Source organism: Callithrix jacchus, chromosome 4 (assembly GCF_049354715.1).
Source record: "Callithrix jacchus isolate 240 chromosome 4, calJac240_pri, whole genome shotgun sequence".
In the NCBI taxonomy this organism is placed as follows: domain Eukaryota; kingdom Metazoa; phylum Chordata; class Mammalia; order Primates; family Cebidae; genus Callithrix; species Callithrix jacchus.
In genome coordinates this window covers 46,956,919-46,974,078 of record NC_133505.1, presented here as the reverse complement: position 1 = coordinate 46,974,078, position 17,160 = coordinate 46,956,919, and the positions used below count along the sequence as shown (strand labels likewise).

Here is a 17,160-nt window from a genome sequence, read left to right as displayed (position 1 = left end):
AGTTGAGCCTCCTTATCAATAACCAGATCCAGATTGGGTATAGCCCCTGACAAAGGGATTAGGATTAGGAAAGGATAAGGATTAGGCCTACTTGGAGGAAAGGTCATGGTACTTACAGGATGTGAAGTAAAACCTGGTTTTGGTCGATAGACCCGAAGTTGGCTTGGAGCCATTCCAGATTTAGAGATGGGGAGGTGGGGGGCCCAGTATAATTAGTAGGCTGAGAAATTTGGATATATAAATTTGTGCAGGATAATTGCTCTCGGTATTGCTGTGGCGGCTGAGCAGGCAGTTGTTGAGGCTGACCAGAAAGGCAGGAGCTGGTGCCTGGGTAGTTGGTTCCTGGCCATATTTCTGGAACTGCTGAGGTTATTGGGGTCCAGTCTGCTAACTATGGCTTGTCGAATACTCAGTACCATACTGTTGAGGCTGCTGAGGTGGAGCCTGCAGCTGCTGCGTACCATAGCTGGCCTGTTACTGTACTGTTGGTATAGGACTTTCAGTCTGACCTGCTTGTATCTCAGCTCCTGTATGTGGTGGTTGCTGTGGCTGAACTCCTGGTAGGTGAGCTGCTGCTGCTGCTGAGAAGGAGGCAATGCTGTCAGGTGTTCCTGAACAGTCTTCTGCAGGAGCACTGGGTTGCCCTGAAACCTGATCATCTGTTAAGCCAAATGACAACGTAACATTATTATTGATTTCATCTTGGTTTTTTAAAAGGATCAAAAGCTGACATACTTGCTGCCATAACCTGAGTAGACTGTTTTCCAGAAGAATCTGAAGAAGCAGGCTTTTCTTCCTTGCCATCCAGTGTCATTTTCAGGAATATTGGTGGAAGGTCCTGGTTCTTTATTTGGAAGTTCTGTCAGTTCTCGACAGGGATCACCTGACTTGATTCAAGGGGTCTTTGTTGACCATTAACAAATAATGTCAGTTTCGGTATCCTATCACACTGAATTGCAAAGGGAAGGTCAGAACTATAAAAAAATTGTTATAAGATCTTTATCTTTATACTTTTGTTACTTCATCATTACTCAGAAGCTTTCCCCTGAAAACTCGTTGCATCATTAGCACTAATTCATCATAAGTGATATTAATATCTTCATTATGAATAGGAATTTGCAGAATATCCTCCCCAAGTTGAGCTTTCATGATTAGCTTCCCACTTAGTTCATGGTGGACTCCAGGATGTTCTATATATTCAGCCCTAGAGAAAGAGGGCTTGTGGAGGTCACTGCCACCACCTCTCCACAGGTCTCCACTGACTGGGCCAATACCAGGCCACGAGGCTGGGGTGTTGTGGGGAGCCTGTGGTCACCGCCCACTCAGTTGCCCTCCACGGCTGCCGAATCTTGCTTGTAGGCTCATGTGGGCCCACCCGATTGCCACAGATAGGTTATTTTTCTAAGTAAATGTTATTTTACCATTCCTATTATTATTTTCTTTTATCAGAGTTCTTCACTACTAGGGGAGAAAAAGGATATAAAATTTCAGAACTATTCCTGGGCTGATGAGTTGAAAAGATAGGTCTGTTTGTTTTGAAATTATTGACAGAATTTAGTTTTGAGGTTGTTGTTCTTCTTCCCTGGATGTAGATTCTGTGTCTTTGGGGACTTTTCATGAAATGTAGAGGGGTTTTATCTTGGGACTGGGATATAAAGACGAATGCTTTTTCTTTGAGTTCGTTATCATCGGTTACTGTAAAGTTTAATTCTTAGAGCTGCATGTCCTAAGGCTTTTTACCAAATTACAGGGATTTTTTTCCCCCTTAAAAAAAAAAGAGGATCCAAAGGGTGTTTTAAACTTAACTATGATGGTCTTTATGGAAAGTAGTTTAGACTGGTTTTATGCATATATAATGATGAACTTTTTTCTATACAGCTGGGGAAAGAGAATTAACTTTTTAATGAAAATTTTTTTCTTAGGATATTTGAACTACCTGTACCTCTGCCTGACATTTAGCTTTGTCTTAGGTTGTGAAGATATTTCTGTCTGTCCTAAAAGTTAGTGCTTTTTTTGATTAAGGCTGAGTTATATTTTATTTTATATATCTCAGGTTTAATTTGGGGAAATTAAATTAAATTTAGATTTGGGGAAAGAGTAATTTCTTGTTTCTATACGTTTATAGTAGGGAGCATATCACAAATTCTATCCTCAAGATTTCTTTATTGAATAAAAAGTCAATCTGTTCATAGACTGCTAAGTTACATTATTGGTTAGTACATAAATGTGTGTGTGTGTGTGTGTGTCCTGTTCACATAAACATGTTTGTGTGTGTGAAGTCTGTCCTGTTTACATAAATGTGTGTGTGTGTGTGTGTGTGTGTGTGTGTGTGTGTAGTCTGTCCTCTTTACCCTGTACCTACCTATCCCTGTAGTTTTCATTCCCTAGACTGAGGGAGCCTGCTACTGTGGTATTATAATTCTTGGTTTATTTGCCTAGACTTCTACTAGGTTGAGCTTGTTGAGCAACATAATTATGCCATTTTGCCTTTGTTTTTCCAGCACCTCCCTAGCACAGTGCCTGAATCTAGACTTTTTTTTTTTTAAGTGATAAATGAGTGGCTGAATGAATCCATTCCTTGCTTCTAAACTGGAATTTAAAATTGTCTCATCTATCACATAAAGACAGTAATACAACAGTGAACCTGTAATACTTTCAAAACTCTTTGAGCTGGGTGCAGTGACTCACACCTGTAATTCCAGCACTTTGGGAGGTCAAGGCAGGAGGACCACTTGTGGCAAGGGGTTGAAGATCAGCCTGGGCAATATAGTGAGATGCAGTCTCTAAAAATTTTGTTTTTAATTAGCTGGGTGTGATGGGCCGTTCCTGTAGTCCCAACTGCTCGGGAAGCTGAGACAAAAGAATTGCTTGAGCCCAGTAGTTTGAGACTACAATGAGCTATAATTGTGCCACTGCACTCCAGCCTAGGTGACAGAGCAAGACCCTGTTTCTAAAAATATACAAATAAATAAAACTCGTTGACTTTGTATCTTCAAAGATAGAAGATACTTTTTGTATCTTCCCGATTCTGGTTTATTGTGACAGAGAAAATCTCATCTGTAAATAGGGATGTATAAATGATCTCTAAGGAGTATTCCTCCATGGGAGTGTGGTGTATCTGTGTCTGTGCTCTTGTCTCCTGAGATGGTGAGCTACGGAGGGCTTAGTCTAGTACAGAGAGCAGCATATAGGAGGCACCTTAGGATTTTTTTTTTTCTTTAATAGGATTAAGGTCCCTTTCAGCTCTGTGTTCTAAGTAACTTGTTTAAATTACCAAGTGAATTCAGTGCCAGAATTGGAAGTAAAGTGCTGGTCTTCTGACTCACCGGGCAAATGGTCTTCCATAGATTCTTCTGCCTGAGTTATTTTTTATTTGATTTTGTGGAGTGTTTGAGTACCAGTACTGTCAAATGTGGAAAGGAGGCCTGCAGAGAGTAGGAAAAAGGGGGAAATAAAGTTAAGGTAAGACAGGAATTGTCAAGAAAGTCGTTTGTAATGCTGCAGTTCTTGAGGATTATTCATAGGAAGGGAGCATCCATCCATTTCCTGGGGAAGTTGGGATGGGGAGTAGAAAATGATTTAGGTGAGAGAATTGGGTAAGTAGATTGCATTGGGCAGAAAACTAAGTCTGGATCCAGATATTCCACTGGGGTGAATGACCATGTTAACCTACTTGTAATAGAGAGTTCGATAAAAGATAATTAAGAACATAAAGCAATGAAAGAAAAGCACAAGGTAATTAACCCAGCACTCCTCTCAGATCTTGGCACTGTGAAGAAGTAGGTCCTGCTTCATTTCTCTTTATTTTTCTTGCTAATAATTAGCTAATTTCTAACTAGCTGTAGAACTTCAAAGCGTAATATTTTTCTTGATGCTTGTAAAATGCATTGAAATTATGTGTAAAACATTATGATTATCTACTATGTTGTTTATTCTCTACCACCTTGTTTTTTTGAGAGAGCCTTACTCTGTCACCCAGACTGGAGCGCAGTGGCACAATCTTGGCTCATTGCAACCTCCGCCTCCTAGGTTCAACTGATTCTCATGCCTCAGCCACCCAGGTGGCTGGGATTACAGGCATGTACCACCATGCTCAGCTAAATTTTTGTATTTTTAGTAGAGATGAGGTTTTGCCGTGTTTGCCAGGATGGTCTCAAACTCCTGTACTCAAGTGATCCACCTGCCTTGGCCTCCCAAAGTGCTGGGATTACAGGTGTGAGCCAGCATGCCTGGCCAGCACTTTGTATTTTTTCAAGAGCTTTTTTCTCTGCTGATAGACAGATATAGGCACTAAGAATATTTATGGTTTGATTTATTTTATTATGATTTGAATTTTCTCATGATCATTCTTCTTATTAAATTCATCACTTAGTTATAGATTTTGCAGAAAAATTCTTGGAGTTATATTTTTATCCTATGAGATACTCACATTATTGTTACCATGAGAGAATTTCCACTTGTGTAGATGTTCTCTGTTTTGAAGTGAAAAATATTCTCAGGAATGAATCTGTATCAAGAGTGGTTAGGAAAGTTTTCAAGTGCCCTTGAAATAAATTTCAAAAGAAGACTTAAACTTGTGGTAGAAATTTCATTTCCATTTTAGACTTTAGTCACAGTCACTTGAAACTCTTGTGCCTAGTATGTTATCCCTAGCTTGTTAAGTTTTAGTGTTGAAGAAGCTTATGTTTAGAGAAAATCCAAAGGTGGCATATTAGGTGGCATTAGTTTCTAAATCTGAGAGCTTGATGCTCCTGTCTTGGGCTTAGATTTTTTATTTTTTATTTTGAGATGGAGTCTCGGCTCTGTTGCCCAGGCTGGAGTGCAGTGGCACGATCTCAGCTCATTGCAACCTCTGCCACCCAGTTCAAGTGATTCTCCTGTCTCACTTTCCCAAGTAGGAGGATTGCAGGCTCATGCCACCACACCCGGCTAATTTTGTACTTTTAGTAGAGACAGGGTTTCACTGTGTTGGTCAGGTTGGTGTCGAACTCCTGACCTCAGGTGATCCACCTGCCTCAGCCTCCCAAAGTGCTGAGATTATAGGTGTGAGCCACTGTGACCAGCCTTTGGCTTAGTTTTGACTTGTGGTGTTAGGACTGCAGGAGATGGCTCTAGGGATCAGCAGCAACATACTTTGTACCTCCACATTTTATACCTAGCAAGAAGGGAAAACATGTTTATTTTTACCAAGTAGTTATGTATCACTGATTTCTGAAAAGTGTGGATTTGAAGCTTTTGTTTGTCTGCTTGCTTATAAAGTGCTTCATCTCTAGATTGGAGGTGTCAGGAGGGCAGGGCCTATCTCTCCAGAGTTCACTAATTCTCCCAATACCTTGCACATGGTACCTGGTACAGAATGAGTCCTCAGAAAAATGCTTTTTGACTGAATAAATGCTTTATGTTGCTTTAGCATATTATCTGTAGTATAATTTTTATGGTACCCTTATGAGGTTGGTTGGACAAAGTATTCTTTTTAGATGAGAGACAGATTCAGAGAGACTAACAGGCCTTACTAAAGGGGAGTTAATGATAGAGCCTGAATCTTAAGCTTAGGTTTTTTCACTTTAACATTTTTTTTTTCTCTGTCTGACTATTTGTTTCTTTCCTCTGGGTCTAAGGCAATCTTAGAGGGAAGTGGGGATTAGAAGGAGGGGGAAGATATGTCCATCCATCAGAAACCCTTCAAGAGGGAAGGAGCAGAATATTCTGTTAAAAATGGGGACCCTGCAGGCAGACTGCTTGGGTTCTAATCTCAGCTCTGCTACTTGCTGGCTCTGTGACCTGGGGCAAGTGAATCTGTCTAATTTTTCTCTGCCTCCACTTCTTATCTGTGAAATGGATGTGATAGTGGTATTGTACTCAAAGGATTATTATGAGGAATAAATCAAAGGAGTTAATATTTGCTAAGTGCTTAGAACAGCATCTAGCACATCATGTATTGTAGAAGATTTGTTAAATAGGAAGAATATGGATGATTATCACGCACTAATAGAATTTAGAAAGTTATAAATCGGTAACACTTAAACTTCTGATGGTAAGAAGTTACTAGGATGCTTTCTGTATTTTTGCTATGTTGCCACAGACTTTTGCTTCCATTTTAAACTTCCATTTTTCAGCTGTAATTTATTGTCCTCTTCTGGTGCCACTCTCTACTCATCTTTATTTGAAATTTAAAAAAAAACAATTTTTCAAGAAATCTCAATGATGAATTACTATCTTTTTGCCAAGAACCTGATTATCTCCCACACTTTTTCCTATTCAAATCATGCAGCCAAGATATATGTGTACTGTGAGAATCTGGCATTTTTTTTACAGTCTGTAAATTTGCATAGTTCTCTTATTATGTGCTTTTTAATATGTTTTCTTAATAGTAATGGCTATATATTTTGAAAAGCTTATATGTATGAGCAGAGCTCATAATATGCTTTACAAACGTCATCTCATTTAATTCTTAAACAGAAACACTTGGTGGATAGACATGGCCCTATTGAGAAATAGAAGTTGAGAGAGGGAAACTTCTCCAAAGTGATGCACCTGGCTGAAGATGGAGTCAGTGTTTAATCTCTGCCTCTTCAAGCTCTTAACATCTTTCTGTAGCCTCTTGTCTTTCCATGGAGAGTGTCAGTTTTAGAATGTTAGTACCTGGAAGATAGGTTCCACATCTGTGAAGCATAATTTACATAGAGGACTTCAGAGTCCCATGCACAATTGGTACTTAATAAATGTAATGTTGGTGAGGGAGGGGATTTAATAATAACCATAATACTGATTTTCATGACAGATTATCAGTTTTCATTTTTAAAAATTCTCAAGTGAAGAAAAAATATATCTTCCTTTAGACAAGCTTGTTTTATAAGCTGGATTAATTGAGTCAGCATTTTTATGTATGACTAATAGCTACGCTATATTGGAACCTTTCTTTTTCTGTTGTTTTATCAGATATCTGACCTGTTTGCTTTGCTTTTATACATTGTCCTCAGTCCAGATGGCAGGAACAGGTCATCTTAGATGCTATTTTTATTTAGTAGATATTAAAGTTACTAATAGAATGAACTCAGCAGAGCTGATTTATTTGTCCTATTACATGCCTTTTCTAGTTTTATTAACTTTTGAAAAATAACATTAGTCTCAAGAACTTTGTGGTTGTAATATTAAATTTAAACTCTAAGCAGTGTTCTGTTTTGTTTTGTTGTGAATAGGGACAGGGTCTTCCCATGTTGCCCTGGCTGCTCTCAAACTCCTGGGCTCAAGCAGTCTACCTGCCTCGGCCTCCCAAAGTGCTGGGATTATAGGCCTAAGCCACTGCACCTGGCCTCTGAATGGTGTCTCAGTCCTCCTAGATGTTCTGTATTTTCTATCCTCATAAACTTGCCTGTACTGTTCTTAAATGCAGATGCTAGAATAAACTGGAATGCTAGAATTGTATCTTTTTTCAAAAAATATAGAATAATTTAATAAATAGTCACTAACCCTGGGTTTTTCCTATTTTTAACTGTAGTACCAGAAGAAAACATTGCAACTATGAAATATGGAGCCCAGGTTGTAAAAGGGGAGTTGAAATCGGCCTTATTAGATGGTGATACTCAAAATTATGATTTGGATCATGGATTTTCGAGGCACCCAATTGATGATGATTGCCGTTCCGGCATTGAGATTAAGCTAGGTCAGCCATCCATTATCAATCACATACGGATACTCCTGTGGGACCGAGATAGCCGGTAAGTGATTAGCATGATTTAGAGAGAAACTGACATTACGTTTGACTGAGATGACCTAACTTTGTGGTCATCTGCTTTGGTTTTACAGATATGATGATTTATTTCTTTGTGATCATTCTGCCATCTCTTGAAGGTTAGTTTGGGGAAAGAGTTAAAGGGCATATTTCTTTAAAAGAAATACGCTTTTTTTAAATTATTGTAAAAACAATATGTATTTATTTTAGAAACTGTAGAAAATATAGAAAAGCACGTAGAAGAAAATAAAAATTGCTAGTAATCTCGTTACCCATTATCTTCATATGTATCTACCTAGTGTTTTTTTCAGTTATGCGTGGACATACACACAAAACAGAAACCTGCACATAGTTTTATAAAATGAAGATTAGACATACAAAAAGCTAATTTTACTTTTAAATTAATACATTGTAAACATTCTACCCTTTAAAAAAATTCCTCTAAAATGTATTTTTAATAGTTACTTGGTATTCTACCATGAGTTAACATTATTTACTTGATTCATTACTTTTGGCTATTATAACCTTTTAAGTGCATTTTACCCTATGGTGAAAAGAAACATTGTCTTTTAGTGTATAGATAAGTATTATCCTCAAAATGTGAAAAAATTCAGAGAACTCCAGTTTGGGAACTCACTCAGTTTCTCAGGGGCTTCAGGATTCTGCCTTTCTTCCAGCCACTGTGATGCTTCCACCCACTGTGGCCTGTGGGTTCATCCTTAGTGGCAAAAGTACCAGAGCAGTTTGGGTGACAAGGACTGAACTGTTTTTCTCATTGCATTGTTGTTTACCATAAACCTAAACCCTGGATACCCAGAAACTGTGTTCCAGGTATACCTCTTTCGATCTGGGCATGAAGGGCTTAAATAGTAATCGTGTTGATGCCCTGAAAATCTTACAATACGGTAGTGTGTTTCTTCTGTTAGCACTACTGCCACCACGCTGGCCCTTTGGGCCATTTGAGCCAAGTATGAGGGGAAGTGTTATGAAGTGTGTGTGAATCAGCATTTCCCATGTGCATAGGTGTGTGAGATTCCCCAGGTTATCTTTTCCTGTTTCCTTTTAAGAATATATTTTCTGATATGTATCTTATTGGATATAATTTGATGTTTTAAATTGGCAAAATGGAGCCAATCCACATATCTCATTTCCAAGAGTCTCTGATTAATAACTGCATAATCATAATACATATATTGCAGTACTTTCATTACGTATTATGTGGTAGACACTGTTCTAAAAGCTTTACATATTTCACTCATTTAATAGTGAAATTATTATAAAATATTAAAAGTTTAGTATGTTTGAAACAAAGTGGTTGTCATCATTTCTGTGACGTTAAATATTTATAGGCCACTTTGTTTTAGTATGTGCGTTACATTCATGGGGGATTTAGCTTTACCACCTAACTGTTCTTTCCTTACACAAGTAGTTATCATTCTAAGCAAAGGTGAAAAATTCAGAATCTGAAGCCAAAAAGATTCTGACATGTTGTAAAATTATATCCTGCGTTACTGATAACCCAGAGAGGTTCAATAAAAGGTTATAACCAGTTTGAGACTGAGCAATAAAATGAATGGGAGTGAGGGGACAGCAAAGAAAATGAGGGGATGACACAAAATAAGCTGACCTTTTCTGGTCACAACTGTGGGTTGCAGGCTGACATTTATGGTTACCTAAATCTTCCAAGATTGTTCCTGTTGATATTACAGTACAAGTAATAACTGCATCTCAAATTTAAATTTGGCTTATGACAGGGGAATATAGATTTGTTCAGGATGGGACCTGCATGCAATGGCTCAGAGTAGCTGACTAGGGAAGGATGATAGGCTGTTTTCATTACTGCCAGATTATCAGCTGGCAAGTTTTAAGTTGTACCCACGCATTATCTCTTGATTGGTGTCATTTATGTTTTTTGTTTTTTTTGTTTTTTTGCAGGTAGCTTGTGTGTGGGGGAGGGTAGGAGACTGGGAGGTAGCAGGAGATAAGCTGCCTTCTGTGGGGAACCATTTCAAGTTGGCTTTCTTCCTTAGAGGGGTGGCTAAACACGGTGGCCAGGGAAGGTAGAGAGAGAAGTTATACCTCCTGCTTCTCTATTTTCTGTTCTTTCTCTCTCTCGTGGCTTCATTTATCTTCAAATATGGTATAGGTGAGGCATCCTGACCATGTTTGAAAAGGAGTCAATATCTTGCTTGACTGATGTGCCAAGCATTGTGTGGGACCCTGGGGATGTGAATATAAATACAGGATGGCCTTTGTTCTTAAGCAGCTCATGATTTGAGAAGGCAGATGACAACCTGAGAGATAATTTCAGTGCATTGTAGGTGAAGGCTATGATAACATTCTCTTGTTATTAGAATTTGACTGTATAGAAAATGTAATTAGTTAATGCTGTATTTTTTGTACCTTTTAACATTTTATTTTATTTGTTAATCACTAAAGTAGAGAAAAACCAGATAATCAGAACACGCACACTGGCATTCAAAAATCTCCTCCGGTCCTGGCCGTTGCCAGGGAAGACTCCAGAAATATGTCTCATGGCCTTCATAAGGAGAATGCAGCCTCTAACAATAATTCTGCTTTCAGTGTATCACATTGAATATTACCATTCACTGCATAGCCCAGAGTTTGAAAAGCATTTCACTTCTCAAATGTTCCCTGTCCCTTCTCATTCATTCAGTATAGCTTTGTATTGTTATTTTAATGTGGTATTTTTTTTTTTTCTGCTTTCTCCTTTTGATTCACAGGTCTTATTCATACTTCATTGAAGTGTCAATGGATGAACTTGATTGGGTCAGAGTGATAGATCATTCACAATATCTGTGTCGTTCTTGGCAGAAATTATATTTTCCAGCCCGTGTCTGCAGGTTAGTTCTCAGTGGTTAATACATGATTTTTGTTTTTATATAAGGAGATTTGGACTTTGAGAAGCAGAACTGCATTTTTCATCTTGAAAAAAGTTTTTCAGGATGTCAACTAATAAACATATCCTAAGTAAAAAAAACTTAAGAAAGTATGGAAAATGATGCATCTTAGTATTTACAGTGTGTTGTGGAACTATTTATATAGCATGTCTTGTATGATATATGTATGTAGTACACACGTGAATGAATGAGAAGGGACAGGGAACATTTGAGAAGTGGAATGCTTTTTAAACTCTGGGCTATGCAGTGAATGGTAATATTCAATGTGATACATGAAAGCAGAATTATTGTTAGAGGCTGCATTCTCCTTATGAAGGCCGTGAGACATATTTTGAAGTCTTCCTGGCAATGGCCAGGACTGGAGGAGATTTTTGAATGCCAGTGTGCATGTTCTGGATATCTTTTTTTTCTCTAGGTTAGTGGTTAACAAATGGGGTTTGACAGAAGAGGTGTTTCAAGTGGGGTTGCATTTGGTGCAAATGATGCTTAGCTAGTGGGGCTCTAGGCTCAGACTCTTCAGCCAGAGCACCTCTGCTTTTATTGTTGTTATGTGTTGTAGCCCTCGGTATGGTTGTCTTTTAAAAGTATCAAAAAGCTACTGTTTTAATATTTCATCTTCTCCCTTTAGGTATAATACATCATTTAAAATGTCTGAAATTTTATGAAGCCTATACAAATTAGCGAATTTGTTTAGGTGATTAAAGACCCCCGAAGTTCTGTTGTTTTTTTCTGTTGTAGTTTTCTCACTGGAAATTGCCCTTAGATATTCTTTACCTTAAAGTCAAAAGATTAAAGGTAGAAAGTGATTGTTTGCTCAGGTGTGGCAGGAAGATAAGGGAAGGGATATGGTGAGTGGAAAGCAGGAAGAATGTGGGGCAGGCCCCTCACCCAGTGCCCTCCCTACCCTCACCCATGACCCCATCTGATCTGCCACTGTGGCTGATTGGGAGCAGATGGAAAGCACCACAGCACTTAGTCTCTTGGTCAAAGTTCCTCTTACACTTGTGAAACTTATGGTCTAACGGCAAGAGGCTGATTTTTTTCCCTCCACTTAGGAACTTCACAAAACTGTTCAGCCTCTGGTACAGCAAAGAATGTTGCCTACATTTTTTTTTTATTGGTATGACTGGACACAATATTATTATCCAGGGATATCTTGTGTTAAAATGAAGAAAATCAATTTTGTTTCCCCAAAGACAGACTAAAGTGTCTTAGGTCTGGCAGGTGCTCTTTTATCAGAGGAGTTTTGAATGGATTAAAATAAGAGGGACAAGAAATTGAGTGAAGATTCCATATTTCAGAGCTGCCTAGGGATACTTCTGGAATGACGGAGGGGTCTCCACGTGGAGGAGGAGATTGAGTCTGCATTGACTCAGGTTATTACCGTTGTATCTGATTAAAACATGGGCAGCATAACAAAGCGTCGGATACAGATTGAAGGACTGTGTGTTTGCATTTAATTTGAAGCAACAGGAACATGACTCCTACAACAAATCATCATGAATATAATAACACCAGCCATGACAGTCTATGTGCTTTACCCACCTGAAAGCTCCTTGTATGTGTGGAAACATGTGCCTTCGATCATGATCTCTGGCTTTTAGAAAATATACTTTACCTTTATACATTAGTGAGCATTATGATACTCTTCTTTCCTTATTTTGTCTTTCCTGTATGGCTGTGACTTTGTTGGCATAGTCGTTATGTGCTTAGGAGTTGGCTGTATTCATGATGATCGTTTTTGTCTTGGTATAGCCAGCTCCCTATTCTGGTTGAAAAAAACTGAGTCATGGTGATGTTAGAGATGAAGATGACTAGAAAAGGAAGGAGTCTTGGTATCCATGTTAATAAGAATGTTTTAAAAATTATAACCACTTTATTATATTAATTACTATTTTCCTTAGTAAACTACCTTTTTTACTAGATTATAATTTTGATAGTATTTAAAAATGAACCTAAGAATATGTCTCTATTGATTATCTGAGGATGTCTTGGTGTTTCTTATCTTCACAATTTATTGTCCACCTAAACAATGTACTAACTACACTTCTTCCAAGAACTTTGCTGGGTAAATACATTCTTTATTTCCTTAGCACGTAAGTGTTTGCATTATGTTAGTTAATTTGCATGTTTGTATGTCAGCTTTGTTCTTTAGTGTCCTTTGGGTGTTTATCTTGCCTCTGATACTAAAATTACAAGCTCCTCGAGGCAGGGAGTATGGATTCTAATCTTTTAGTATTCTTGCACAGTGCTCAGACTGTGACTTGTATGCAGTAGGTACTCGATAAATGTTAGCACAAGTTTCATGGTGCCAAGGCAATGACTGTGCAATGAAGAGAGATTGATTGAACATTAATATGTGCATTATTCATTGGGACTTTTTATCAATGTATTCATTAATACATATATGAGTGCTGAAAAATTCTCTGTAATAGTAATTGGATCTAAACTGTTTGCAAAGGTTACTTTGTTTTTTACTTCAGGAAACTGAATTTGGAGGTTAATCCTGAAGGATGTTAGTGTCATGTGTTGATGAAAGATTACATCTGATACATTCACAAAAATGATAATTTATTAATGGGAAATCTGAGATTACTCCGTCCTCTCTCTGAGTTAGGCTAAACTGCATGTAAATCAGAATCATGTAGTAGAAAAACAATGGACTGTGGAGTTAGGTATAGAGCTCTTCTCAAATTCTTGTTTAAAACAATAAACTGTGGAGTTAGGTAGAGCTCCTGTCAAATCTTTGATTCGCATCATCATTTGTGTTATAAGATTGTGCTTCTCTGAGCCCCGGTATCTGCATCCATAAAGAATAGGAATAACAACACCTCTTCATGGGGTTTGATGTGAGAGTTAGATGACAGCGTATTGACATCTTTGGGGCACAGTTCCTGGTAGAAAGGAGGGGCTCCATAAATGGCAGTCATTTTTATTATTTTTCCTAATTTTAGAAACTCCTGACTGGTGTTTGACCTTCAAAGAGAGTCATCCCTGCCATCTTTTTTGGTCACAGTGGCTCTCTTTGTGGGGTGACTCTCACGTCAGGAGCCTAGTGTTTTTGGTACTTTGTATTGCCAATCCATAAGTACAATCCCAAACATGCCTTAAACAGTCTTATCTTAACAACCTGCCCATCTTAGTATGTGTCTGGCAGTTTTCATGTATTTTGGTTGGTAAAATATATATAACATAAGATTTGCCATTCATCTATCTTCTGGAATGTAATTCAGTCAGCATTCACCTCCTCACCAAGATAGTCGATGTTATCAAATGGCAGATAACATCAGGCTTCAAAGCCAGTGTGATCCTGCCAGCCATGGTAATGAATGCAGGGAAATGGTCTGCTTTGCCTTTCTGGACTCTTTAGGAATGTTTGTGGGTTAAGTGGGGATTGCTTTTTGTAGCCAGAAGCTTAGACCAGTTACCCGCTTCAGCCTTTAACTGGAGATGGAGAAAAGGGACTTATCAATTCATGTTCAGTCTTTCATATGCTTTGAGAACCATGTTATGTCTTATCAGTCTTTTCTTTCTCGGCAAAGGCAATTTCCACTTTACCCATAATATGTAACCTTCAAATCAACTTCTAGGCTATTGGTAAACTCTCTCCCAGTCCTTTCCATAGCTTTCTTAGATGATTGAGCCTAGTACTCAAAAGAAAACACTAGTAAGGAATGGTGAATATCGAGTACCCTGTGATGCTTTTAAAATTTGTAGCTGTTCCTCAACATGGTGCTGTTAATTTGCAGCCATGCAATATTACTGAAAAATGAGAGAACTTGAAAACATGAGTGTGAATGGATAGAAGTAGAATTCAAAGTGTGCATGTGACTGGTGGCTGGAATTGCAGGTGCGATCTTGGTCTAAAACCTGGGAGCTAGGAGAGAAGAAAGCAGGGCCGAAAGCGAAGTTCTCAAGGTTTTGTCTATTGAGAGAGGGAAGAAGAGAGTAGGTGGGAGAGGTATTTGCCTCAGGGGCTGGTCAGAGATTAGAGGAGGAGTAGGAGTATTGTTTACTGGAGAAAAGGCCAAACAGGATGTTGAGATGGGTGTAAATTGACAATTTAGAGCATGGCATCAGAGAGATGAACTTGGTTAATACAAAACTGGGTTTCTTTATTTCCTTTTTAAAAAATTATCAAAGTGAAAATATCTCTCATCATAAAGTTATAATGTAATATATATTTTAAATATTGATAAAACTTGCCCTCTGGAAATGTACCCAGTTTTTATCAATTGCATGTAAAAATGCCCCTTTCTGTGAACCTTCACCAGTACAGACACTGTCACCATTTTACCAATGTAACGTATAATTTGTTTAAAACAAAAGTCCTGTTATGAAAAACCTGTTTTTGTCTTCTGCATATTTTTCTTCTGAGATAGTCAATCTTTTTCTTTTTGTCTTGTGAGAACTTTATATCAATGCATACATATGACATTATCCTTTGCTTGTCATATGTGAAATTTGTTACTCATTTTTAGTGTTTTATTGGTAGTTTTTGCTATGTAAAATTTTACTTTTTAAAAAATGTATTCAAATCTCTCATCTTTTTAATGATTTCTGGCTTGGTATTATTAGAAGATTATTTCTCACTCTAATATTAAAGAATGTTAAATATATGTATATTTTTCCACTACTTTTTTTTTTTTTTTAATTTTTTATTTGATTATAGGTTTTGGGGTACATGAGCAGAGCATGCGAGACAGTTGCGTAGGTACACACATGGCAGTGTGCTTTGCTTTTCTTCTCCCCTTCACCCACATTTGGCATTTCTCCCCAGGCTATCCCTCCCCACCTCCCCCTCCCACTGGCCCTCCCCTTTTCCCCCCAATAGACCCCAGTGTTTAGTACTCCCCTTTCTGTGTCCATGTGTTCTCATTTTTCATCACCCACCTATGAGTGAGAATATGCGGTGTTTCATTTTCTGTTCTTGTGTCAGTTTGCTGAGGATGATGTTCTCCAGATTCATCTATGTCCCTACAAACGACACGAACTCATCATTTCTGATTGCTGCATAATATTCCATGGTGTATATGTGCCACATTTTTCCAATCCAGTCTATTATCAATGGGCATTTGGGTTGATTCCAGGTCTTTGCTATTGTAAACAGTGCTGCAATGAACATTCGTGTACATGTGTCCTTATAGTAGAACGATTTATAGTCTTTTGGATATACACCCAGTAATGGGATTGCTGGGTCAAATGGAATTTCTATTTCTAAGGCCTTGAGGAATCGCCACACTGTCTTCCACAATGGTTGAACTAATTTACACTACCACCAACAGTGTAAAAGTGTTCCTTTTTCTCCACATCCTCTCCAGCATCTGTTGTCTCCAGATTTTTTAATGATCGCCATTCTAAGTGGCGTGAGATGGTATCTCAATGTGGTTTTGATTTGCATCTCTCTGATGACCAGTGACGATGAGCATTTTTTCATATGATTGTTGGCCTCATATATGTCTTCTTTCGTAAAGTATCTGTTCATATCCTTTGCCCACTTTTGAATGGGCTTGTTTGTTTTTTTCCTGTAAATCTGCTTGAGTTGTTTGTAAATCCTGGATATCAGCCCTTTGTCAGATGGGTAGACTGCGAAAATTTTTTCCCATTCTGTTGGTTGCCGATCCACTCTAGTGACTGTTTCTTTTGCCGTGCAGAAGCTGTGGAGTTTCATTAGGTCCCATTTGTCTATTTTGGCTTTTGTTGCCAATGCTTTTGGTGTTTTGTTCATGAAGTCCTTGCCTACTCCTATGTCCTGGATAGTTTTGCCTAGATTTCCTTCTAGGGTTTTTATGGTGCCAGGTCTTATGTTTAAGTCTTTAATCCATCTGGAGTTAATTTTAGTGTAAGGTGTCAGGAAGGGGTCCAGTTTCTGCTTTCTGCACATGGCTAGCCAGTTTTCCCAACACCATTTGTTAAACATGGAATCCTTGCCCCATTGCTTGTTTCTGTCAGGTTTATCAAAGATTGTATAGTTGTATGTATGTTGTGTTGCCTCCGCTGCCTCTGTTTTGTTCCATTGGTCTATATCTCTGTTTTGGTACCAGTACCATGCTGTTTTGATTACTGTAGCCTTGTAGTATAGTTTGAAATCCGGTAGTGTGATGCCCCCCGCTGTGTTCTTTTTGCTTAGAATTGACTTGGCTATGCGGGCTCTCTTTTGGTTCCATATGAAGTTCATGGTGGTTTTTTCCAGTTCTGTGAAGAAAGTCAATGGTAGCTTGATGGGGATAGCGTTGATTCTGTAAATTACTTTGGGCAGTATAGCCATTTTCACGATATTAATTCTTCCTAACCATGAACATGGAATGTTTCTCCATCTGTTTGTGTCCTCTCATTTCGTTGAGCAGTGGTTTGTAGTTCTCCTTGAAGAGGTCCCTTACGTTCTTTGTGAGTTGTATTCCAAGGTATTTTATTCTTTTTGTAGCAATTGCGAATGGCAGTTCGCTGTTGATTTGCCTTTCTTTGAGTCTGTTATTGGTGTAGACGAGTGCTTGTGATTTTTGCACA

At 38.3% G+C, this 17,160-nt stretch overlaps 1 protein-coding gene and 1 pseudogene across 3 annotated transcripts in view; one reads left to right on the top strand and one right to left on the bottom strand.

The window, feature by feature from the left end:
• The window catches only part of BTBD9 (BTB domain containing 9), a 500,550-nt gene that overhangs the window by 40,005 nt on the left and 443,385 nt on the right, over positions 1 to 17,160 (top strand). For all 3 annotated transcript variants that reach the window (XM_054254942.2, XM_035297693.3, XM_008994362.5), the window contains exons 5-6: positions 7,499 to 7,718; positions 10,477 to 10,596. In XM_054254942.2, the coding sequence (XP_054110917.1) occupies positions 7,499 to 7,718; positions 10,477 to 10,596 (340 nt within the window). The remainder of the gene's footprint in view (positions 1 to 7,498; positions 7,719 to 10,476; positions 10,597 to 17,160) is intronic.
• Positions 16 to 1,164, bottom strand: LOC118153122 (protein TFG pseudogene; annotated as a pseudogene).